The sequence below is a fragment of the Sinohyriopsis cumingii genome, chromosome 11 (genome assembly GCF_028554795.1).
Source record: "Sinohyriopsis cumingii isolate HCF-2022 chromosome 11, ASM2855479v2, whole genome shotgun sequence".
NCBI classification, from domain to species: domain Eukaryota; kingdom Metazoa; phylum Mollusca; class Bivalvia; order Unionida; family Unionidae; genus Sinohyriopsis; species Sinohyriopsis cumingii.
In genome coordinates, this window is record NC_142971.1 from 9,615,560 (window position 1) to 9,626,447 (window position 10,888).

Consider the following 10,888-nt stretch of genomic DNA (forward strand, 5'->3'; position numbering starts at 1 on the left):
AATAATTTAATTCATTCTAATATAAGAACCTCAGTAATAACAGCAAGATAGTGCAAAGTAATCACGTTTCATTTATCATGTTTACAGGGATCTCCTCTTCATTGTCATACTATGTTCGTGGAAGTCAGATGTCGGATTAAGCCAGGATGCCTGTGACTTTTGCAACTGTACTTTCGACAACCTCAGTCAATTGCGTGTTGACTGTTCCGACAGGAACGTAAGTCCTTCCACGATGCCAACCGTATATCCAAATGTAACAGTTTTCTTGAATTTATCTAATAATCCTATCGGTAGTCTGTCAAAAAGAATGTTTTCGGAATTAGACAGATTACAAATTCTCGATATATCCTATGCCAATCTACATAAAGTTCCAGACAATGCTTTTGATGGTTTATATAAATTAGAGGTCCTGAATATAAGTCATAATTATCTAGTGATATCCAACAGATCAGTACCTGTTCGACTTGTTCGCGATTTAAAGTCCTTGAAAGTGTTAAAGATGAACCACAACGTCAAAGACACAAAGCGAACGGACATCTCTTATCCCGATGAAGCTTTAGGACAAGTGAAATCTTTGCAAACTCTGTTCCTGGATGGCGTTATCAACAGCACATTTGGTCCTGGGTTCCAAACTCTTGTAAACTTGACCAATGTAATTTTCTCTGGAGAAGAAGATGTTGGATATTGTGGACTCAAATCAATCTCTGCTCAAATGTTTAAGAATGTACCCTGTATACAAACATTAATCATCCGGGAATGTGGAATTGAGCATATTGACGAACAGGCTTTCTCTACTTTGTCACACCTTAGTCTTCTCGACTTGTCTGGCAATAAGAATCTTGGGATAGAAAGAGCTGCCCGCAGTTTTCAGGGACTGAAGGACACGAGCATAAAAGTGTTGAAGCTAAATAACATCTACCCTGATTTTAGCATTGGAGTTAAAATTAGAAAAGAACACATAGAAATGCTTAGAAATACAAGCATCACGGAAATGGAATTTAGTGGAAACAAGGTAGAAATCGTAGATGGTAATACCTTCGATGTTATGCCGATAAATCTTGCTAAGCTTAACGTCTCTCGCAACAGATTTTTGATGGGTGACTACCTTCTCCACGCAAGCAATTTGAAATACCTTTCTACATGCGATGCAAGCTATCAGTTTTTCTCGCCACTTCATGCAGTGAGTTTTAACAAAAGAGATGTAAGTTCTCATCAGGACACAACCAGGCTGACCATGTTAAAATGGACGAACCTTACCATTCAAGTTCCACAAAATCTAAAAGTAGCCAACTTCAGTCGTTCAAAACTAGCATTTCCTGTGCTAAATTTTGGAATCGGGAAAAACACCCTTGAATATCTGGACGCTTCTTATTCTATGCTGTATAACTGGACAGGACCTGTTGTCGGCTTTGATAGCCTAACATACCTGGATCTTTCTAACAACCATTGTTCAGAACTGTCCTTCCAATTTTTTTACTATCTCCCACGTCTCGTCACCTTGCTTGTGTCGAACAACTTGCTGGGAATAGTAATTTCCAGGGAAAAGGACGGGCGAATCTTTCAGAACCAAAAAACCCTTCAGCACCTTGATCTGTCGAACAACAGAATAACTTCCCTGAATGAAAATATATTTCGCGGACTCGTCAGCATACAAATTCTCAACATCAGCCACAATCTTTTAGATACGTTTCTCGTGAATATAGGGCACATGAAAAACCTGAGAGTACTCGATCTGTCGCAAAATATGCTCCAGGTTGTGGAAGATCCTGTACGTAGAACACTGGAAGACGTCGCATCTATGAGGATCGAGATGGTGTACGTCAACATATCCCACAATCAACTGAGATGCATGTGTTCGACCTCAAAATTTATGATCTGGGTTCGGGATACTAAAACCATTGTTGTTGGCATGACATCCTGTATGCTAATAAATGGCACGAAGGTAGAGTTCTATTACAAGAATGATATGATCCGTTATATAGACTATCTGGATAAGGAATGCAAGTCAAAACTCGGTCTGATATTGGGTGCAACGATTAGTATTTGTTTGGCAGTTGTCATAGTTGTTGTGGGTATCGTATATCGTTACAGATGGAAGTTAAGGTATCTGTATTACATGGCCATGAATAGGTCCAAAGGGTACCACCCCATTGGCAACTTTGATACTGACAACAACTTTGCATATGATGCATTCATTTCCTTTGCAGATGAAGATTGCGAGTTTGTTCAGGATTTATTGTCGAATGAACTAGAGCATAAAAGAGGGATGCGTCTATTTGTACCTTGTCGTGACATTCAACCTGGTAAAAACTATTTATCCAGCGTAGTCGAAGCTATGCAACATAGCCGCAATACTGTCATGCTCCTCACTGAAAATTTCCTGTTGAGTAAGTGGTGCCTGTATGAGTTCCGGAAGGCGTATCAAAAAGCTATTGATAGTGGCCAAGACACCTTCATCGTTATTCTCTATGAGCATATCCCAACCGAGCGGATCAACAGGGTTAAGATCATGAGGGATGTTTTTAAGGCGAATTCGTACATCGAACATCCACGTGTGAGTCGATTGGACATAAATGAGCAGGCGCTAAATATGTTCTGGGACAAATGCACACAAGCAATCAAGGAGAGCGGAAATTTAAATAAATAGAAAAAGTTACAAGGCTTTCATATATCTGTGGACGTCGCTAAGTCATAAGTGTTGAGAGTCTCGTGATGAAGTTAAGCACCCTATGAGCCAGCGAAATCTTGTAATACAGCAGCTTTTATAGCATTACGTTTTATTCCTACTTAGAGATTGAAATAAACATATTGAATTACAATTATCTTGTGTGGGTCTCATATAACATGCATTATTGGAATGTATTGCTGTCTTCGATTTTCACGATTTATTTTCCATGAAATTTGTTTGGATAAATGTTTGGAATTCACCCAACACAGGTACCTAGAAAACGCTCTGAGCAAAGACTATCAGTAGGAGATAGATAATAAACATTTGTTCTCCAGTGGTCGCTAAAATAAAGGTATTAAAAGGTCATAGCTGTATAACGGTCTTGATACTCATAACAGAAGTTCAATATCAAGTATTAGTTTTGAATAGGCTTTGTAGTTTAAAATACATGTACAAAACAATATCCTGAGTTTACGTACACCAAAGGTTTACTATGGTGTATTGATGCAGATGTATGTATATACCTGTATCTTAATTGATTGATTATTGAGATGTAATCTCTACTTATTTTATTTATTGTTTCTGCCTGGATTACCTTTTGTATGTGTATAGTCAAAACAGTCATCATTGAACAGTAATATTCGGTGTGTACGAACAATTTCAATTTATATTTGGCTTCATTTAATTTCTGACAAAACTTAATGTTTTCATTATGTATGTATTTTATTTGGGATATTTATTTTGTATCTGAATGTAAACCCATTTATACAAGACTGATTATGAAGTAAAACTAGAACTATATTTTACTATGTTATTCTTCTTTTTTATTTTGCGTCCTCATTCCTTGACATATATTACTGGTTCATCTTCTTTACTGAATTCCGATCTCTGATGCAAATCGTATGTTATTGTGCGGAAACAATTTTCTACTGTAAGCCAGTAAATAATGACCACGTGCCATGTGACTCCAAGTTCGCTAGCTTGTTACTTATTTCAATTGCAAGCCATTCACAATATTAGTCCAGTTAGGTAATGTAGAACTAATGTTATCAGTAGTGAAGATGGGCGGTTTGGCATCAAGATGAATTAACATTAAAAACCACCCTGGGCCTGTTTAGTGTCTATGTAAATGTAACATGGAAAAAAAAATCATAGGCCTGTTGAACGTCAAGCGGAATTGAACAGGGTGGGCCTGTTTAGGGTCAAGGGGTATGGAACAGGATCGGGACCCTATTTTAATACGGTCCCGATCTTATGGGTCTATGAAAATGGAACATGGGAAATTTAAACAGAGGAGAGGGATAGAACACACACACACACACACACACACACACACACACACACACATACACACACAATATAAACAACAGACATTTTTTTTTTAAAAATGGGGCAGGCAATGAAAGTCAATGTCTTTTCGAGGCCTATGAAGGGGCCCTGAAAAGGGCCTTTGGGTTTCCTCTTCTTCTATTTCCTCCAGTTCTTCATCCATCCCCTTATCTTTTCCAAAATTCCTTTCTTCTTCCTCTTTTCAATTTTCTTTTTCCATTCAGGGTGGCCCATCGCTCTAAACGTCTGTTGGATTTGTATCCAGTTATTGTTCAGTCTCTCATATTCTTCCTTTTTCTTTCTATTTTCTCTTGTTGTTTCCTATCTTTTGCCCACCTGTCCTTGATTTTCTGCACTTCTTCATCTATTAACATTTTCATCTGTTACTCCGCTTTCTTTAATTGTTCACTGCCCCTTTTCACAAACTTCCACTCTGACCATTTCTCTAGCTCTTCCAAATAGCATCTCACTGCTTTTACCTTGTCCATAGACTCTTTTATTGTCCCCACTCTGACATACTCTAGTTGAATCAATCCTCTCAATCTCTTAACTTCTTCCTCTATCATCTCCTCTATCATCTTCCTTGCTAATTTTAGTTCATTCACAGAGCCAAGACTTTTTCTTAACTTCCATTCTCTTTCTATCCTTTCAATAGCATATTCTTCATCCATCATCCAAAAGTAAACATTTCTTAAATCGTTAAACAGCGCTGACACGTCCATCTTGTATCGGTTATTCCGTAGAATGGTGTGAATGACGAACTTTGCGGGTTCTTATATAAAAAGCGCGCACGTGAAGGAAAACATCCCCTAAAGCCCAAAACTTATATTACCTAGATCATCACTTAAAACGCGCGGACGTGAAGGTAAACATCCCTTACTTTTCTCATCTCATATTATCTACTATCCACATACGCGAAGCAGCAATAAACAAACCCAAACTATACCATCCACACACGCCAATGAGCAAAAATCAAACCCAATAATCAACTATCCACACAAACGTACGTGAGCGCTTACACACACACAATCATATACATAAACACATAAATCTTAACAGGAAAGAGTGAGTGTTCATAAATACACTACTTCACGTACACACACACACACACACACACACACACACACACACACACACACACACACACACACACACACACACACACACACACACACACGCACACACACACACACACACACACACACACACACATACACACATTGGCAAATTGATTACGATCTCTTTTCAAGTGTTTTGGCTAGTCCTGAAAAGGGCTGTTTGATTTTGAACTCCAGATGCACCTATCTAATGCTGGCACCTTCCTGGTCTGGCACCTTGCCAATTCACCCTTGTCGCTGGAAGCGCAGAGGCGGGTTGAGTGGCTTCACTATTCCAATCTTCTGTCTCTGAAATAGTGAAGACTTCCCTTTCTCTTCTTCTATTTCTAATTCTAGGATGAATTGGCATCCTTACCTCCTGTTGTGGTTTTGGCTGTGGTGCAGCTACAGGCTGGGGAGATGTCCTTGCCTCAGGTGTCACCTTGCACACAGGGTTCATCATAGGGTGACACCTGATCTCTCTTTTTTCCTCTTCTTTCTTTCTTCACTATTCCTCCTTCCCTCCTCGACGATGGCCTCCGCGGCCAGTTCATTAAATAAGCACCTGGCATGTTCCAGGTGCATCTGGAGTTCTAACAGTTTAGCTGGTCTGGTATTCATTCTCTAGTGTTTATCAATTTATACGAAAAGCGAGGACGTGAAGGAAAACATCCCCTGAGACCGAAAACTTATATTACCTAGATCACCACTTAAAACGTGCGGACGTGAAGGAAAACATCCCCTTAAGACAAAACTTAAATTACCTAGATCATGACCAAACAACGCGCCGACCTAAAAGAAACACTCACTCACTTTTTTATACTACTCATCATTATTCTAAAACATGTTGACAAGCCACTTAAAGAAAATACTTACACACACACACACACACACACTTTCTAAGCAAGATAAAGATTTCATGTGCTTATACACGCACTTCTATTTTTTAACTTATTATAATCAATCGATTGTTATTTCTTTTCGAGAGGTTGAGGTAGCCCTGAAAAGGGCTGATTTTTTGTGTGAACTTGAAACTATGGCCATCTTTTAGGTTCTAAGATTGCGGCCTCCTCTGACAATAGGCATTCTCCATGGATAAGGTCTTCTTCTCCGGGAAGACAAGAAGAGCTCTTTGGTATCGATACGACAGTCGACAAAGTCTCTGTCAGGTTCAGGTTGCTGTGGATGCTGCTGTTATTGCTGTTGCTGTTGCTGCTTTCTCTGTTGTTTCTGAAGTCTGTACTTCTCTGTCCATTCTTTTTTCTCCCTGTTAATTTCTTCTCTGAAGAGCTCTTCTATCAGGTTTTCAGTGACTTTTAACATTCTCACATTCTCTATCTCTTCAGGCTTCGGTATCAGACTGTGTCCGACCCTATGCAAATTCACGTAGGCTTCGTTTAGCTTAGCTAGTCTGGAGCACATCTTCGTAGGAGGGTGAGTCGATAATGAATGGTTAGACTGGAGATTACCTCGGTTTTAAAGTCAAAGCGCGGACGTGATGGAAAACATCCCTACACGGTTTTCGAGTCGGAACGTTCAATGAGTGTCATGGGAGGGATAGTAAGAAGTCAAAGAGCATGAATCAAGATTGCTATAGTCAAACAAACCACAAAGACATTTTTTTTCTTCACAACACAACATTTTTTAACTGAACACTAACAAGTAACAAATTTGTTAACATTAACCATTCAATATAACATTAAACATTTTTTTCAAATACCAAACATTTTTTCTCAGCTAACACATTATTTTGGACAGGGCTGACAACGTTGTGAATGAAATTGTGATCTCCACATGAAGTCATTAGGCCATTGGTGGACATTACGTTTCTTAGCTTGAGACAAAAGATGAGCATAATGGTCACAGAACCATCGATTTACTTTCACATCGTTTCTAGAAGAATGAGTCACTAAATGTTCTAAGGAATAGCCTAGGCTGCGATGATGCAGAAAATACACACAATATTGTCCACACATCAAGGAATCTGTGCCTTGTAATTTCACATTATTGAATCGGGTGGTCTTAGTATTTCTTCTCATAAAGTCAATGATATCGTCTTAAAAAGGAGGCAATCCATAGGAATCGAAATATTCCACACATCCTTCTTGAGGAAAGTAGACGGCTACCCAGTGGGCTCCTGTTAGATGACTGTCGTCCGTGTTGATCACATAAACTTGATGGTCTTAGGGTTTGCGATGAGGGAGTTCATCTTTAGCACATACGACACGATTCTAAGAAGCAGTGTACGAACTGTGGTTCAAAAGATAATAAAGTTCCCAGGTATCCATTTAATTATGTGTTTTTTTCTTCACAGGTAATGCTTAGTGATCAATTCGATCCTGATTTTTTCTTGGAAAATGTCTGACAAGTAAAAGGCATTTAGCTTTGACTTCGGACCATGGTTCACGAGAGCTTCGATGCGACGGATCTCCAGAGACGTTAATGGAGGACAAGAATGTTCACGTATACGTAGAGTCTAGCTTCTTGGATTTTGGTTTTGTAATCGGCACTATCAGCCATTAAATAGAAAGCGGTACTGCTACGATTCAATCTCAGGCGGACATCCACACCGTTCAGCAAATACTTTTCTTGCAACCACATGTCGAAATGAAAACGATCCATCAGTTCTAAACTTTTGTTGGCTCCCATGATTTTGTTTCTTCGTTCTACAAATCCCTCATTGTGGTCTTTCTTTATATCAGTTTCCAATATTTCAAACTGGCCCGCATCGTCAGCTTCCCATACCACACAGGCATTGAGATGAGTGTTCTTGGCATCTATTCCGTACGTCAAGATATTTTCCAGGTAGGCACGCTTAGGGTAAGTATCCATGCTGCTACTGACTTGTTTGTTATTCAAGTACAAGTCCACTCCACTGAACAAGGAATGCATGAAATTGTTGACGGGAGCTACTGCTTCAGTGTCTATATGACCTCCAGTCTTATCTAGAACTTTGACTTTGAGGTACAAGTAACTGTTGTTCAGATCGATGTAATCTTCGGGTTGTCCTTTGATTTCAAACTCGATGGGGGCTGAATCCGTCAAAGAGGAGACGGGATGAAATTCCACCCATTGGGATTCTTGCATGGTCATCATGGTGGGTGGCATGGCAAACAGATACAGTTCCGACTTAGAACAAGCGCAAGACTCTCGGTGCATCATTTTTCTGTTTCTCAATACTTTAATAATCGAAAACGTCTAAGTCTCGAACGGTTTTTCTTTTCTTTGTCTTCTAGCTTTAGAAGTGTGAAGTCTGGTGAAAGGGTGTTTTCTTCGTCGTCTCTTTCTACCGTGTCCTTGCTGTGACTTCAAGGAAGTAGGAATGCCTGACTCGGTAGCATGCAGGGCATTTACAGGTGTTTATCGTCGGCCCAAAATGTCTTTACCCGTTTGCAGCAAAACATTTTTGCCTGCCCTCAAGAAGGCTTTTTTTGGTTTTGTTTGTCGATGATGACATTTTGGAGAAATTCTTTGCCTTGCGTCAGTGCCGCATCTTTCAAGGCGTGCAATCCGCGTGTCACCATCGGTTTCAACACCGGGGCCACCGAACGAAAGGCCGATTTTAACATATCTTCTAAGCCGTGTCCTCGCTGTCGAGCAACCCCTCGGTACACTGGATACATGACTTACTTACGAGTCGTGAGAGAACCGTTTTCGAAAATGGAGTTTCACCGTGACTTTTCCTTTGGTGAATGGAATATTTTGTCCCAGATCTCCTTTTATAGCAATGTTGACCGTGTCCAAATAAGACTTACTGACAGGCAAATAATGATGATGTACAAATTCGCGTTGAACGTGATAGGTGTTTCCACCTTCCTCGTCACCGGCCGTGGCAGAATCCACTTTGAAAGGAATGACACGCAATAATGGCACAGAGGTGTGTCCCACCACGTTGTACTCCACTACATCTGAGTACACAAAAATCAAATTCAGTCCTTGGTTCAGTTCTACCGGGGCACGAAAGAACTTGGCAAAAGGATCGTTGTCGTAAATGACTGGTAATTCGACTTTTTGTTGTTCTACTTTATTTCTCAGCTCCATGGCCCCGCCCAACATGGCAAACAATTCAGGACAAAAAAGATGGACATAATTTTACCCCCCTCAGGAAATTTCATCAGGAAACGACGAGCTACTTTATGGTTCTCCAGGGTGACACTTTTTCTGACACTCTCCAAAGCTTTAAGAAACACGACATTAAACCTGGAGGCTATGGTGGTCACCAAATGTTGACCACTAAAATAATAGCCTGGGGGAATGAACAAGTGATAGGTGGTCCACTTTTGATGTTTTATGCTAGGGGTTTTATTGTCATATTTGACTTTGATATCCAAGTACAGTTGCAATTGTTCGTAATGAACTTCCACCTCAAAAAAAGTTTGATTGGGAAGGACATTGAAGACTTGGGTCGGGTGAATGATTTCCACTAAAGCCACTTCTCAGTGGGCTTCGTGATCTAATTAGATGGACTGGGGTAAATTGGCTGTGTAACAGCACAACGTGTTCTTGGGAAATACCTCCATGGAACTGTCACTGGGTAAGGTTAAGTAAAACTGGTTATGGTGGCTCATAATTACAGAATTCTGTGGCTGTCCGATGGGTTATTGGAAGTCAGAGGAGTGTTTCCGCTCAAAATGGGATTGTTATTGGAGTGGTGACTGTCACTGGCACTGGACACAAGGTTCCCGTTGTTCCCGTTCGAAGTGAATTTCAGGGAGGGATTGGGAAGCAGGTAACCGATGCAACTGCTCAATAAAATGGTCCACAATTGTTTGTCTCCTTGTTGCAAACTCAAATTGGCGATGGCTGCCCGATGACACAATGCACCACAAAGATTTGGCAGAAAAAGACGATTTGCGTTTTAAGCACACGTTCACCACACCACACCCACACGGGTTGTTGTTGTAAATCTTCCAGAGAAGAACTGGGGGAAGGAGTGGTCGCTGTAGCTGAGTCTGTGTAAAAGGGCATGATGGTCACTTCTTTTTATATTCGAGGTCTTTGAAGTGTCGATCCAAGAATCAAAACTGGGTGGACATCTTTTCCAACGTACTTTGACTTCTTTGACAAGTCGTTTTCCTACTTTACGGGTTCTGCGTTCGAGAATGTTTTCGATGTCGTACACGTCGTCTTCTTTTTTGGTGACACGTTGTAACTCGGGCAAATAAAATGTTCCTTTGAGCACTTCTCCGTTCATGTATTTTAATTTATAGACGGTAGGAGGACGGCCATGCACTTGTCCAGTGACTCGAAACAATTCGGTCGTCCAGTTAGGTAAGTAACCTTTGTCGAAAGTGAGTTTGGTTTTGCCAATGCGCACCCAATCTCCTACGACCAACACTCCAGTTTTCTTGGGGACAGCCCTCGTCGGGGACGTACCAAACAGGCGATCAGACACCAGCACTTCGTTGTCGGGAGTCACCTCTTGCGGGGCACGTCCAACGCTTCGATGGTAAGATTGGTTGTACTCTTTCACCAGGTGCGGTAAGATGTCGATGCACTTCAGTGTGTGGTGATGCGTAAAATATTTCCACATGCGTTCTTTCAAAGTGCGTTGGAAACGTTCCACGATGCTGGCTTTGGCTTCAGGATTCTCGGTGGTAAAAAAATGAATATCACGTTTCTTTAATTCTTTTTGGAAAGCTTGGTTCAGAAATTCGGTGCCTTTGTCCGTTTGCCATCGAAGAGGGTGACAACCGCTTTAATTCAACACTCGTTGCAGGGCTAGCACTAACTCCCTGCTCGATTTGGAAGTCAAGGGTACGACCCAGGCAAATTTGGAAAAGACGTCGATGAC

The 10,888-nt window shown here is 40.7% G+C and overlaps 1 protein-coding gene across 1 annotated transcript in view; it reads left to right on the forward strand.

Annotated features, from left to right (window-relative positions):
* The window catches only part of LOC149787598 (toll-like receptor 4), a 43,396-nt gene extending 39,927 nt beyond the window's left edge, over positions 1–3,469 (forward strand). The window contains exon 2 of the mRNA XM_089975614.1: positions 88–3,469. Coding sequence (XP_089831740.1) covers positions 88–2,647 — 2,560 coding nt within the window. The 3' untranslated portion in view covers positions 2,648–3,469. The remainder of the gene's footprint in view (positions 1–87) is intronic.
* The last annotated feature ends 7,419 nt before the right edge of the window (positions 3,470–10,888 follow it).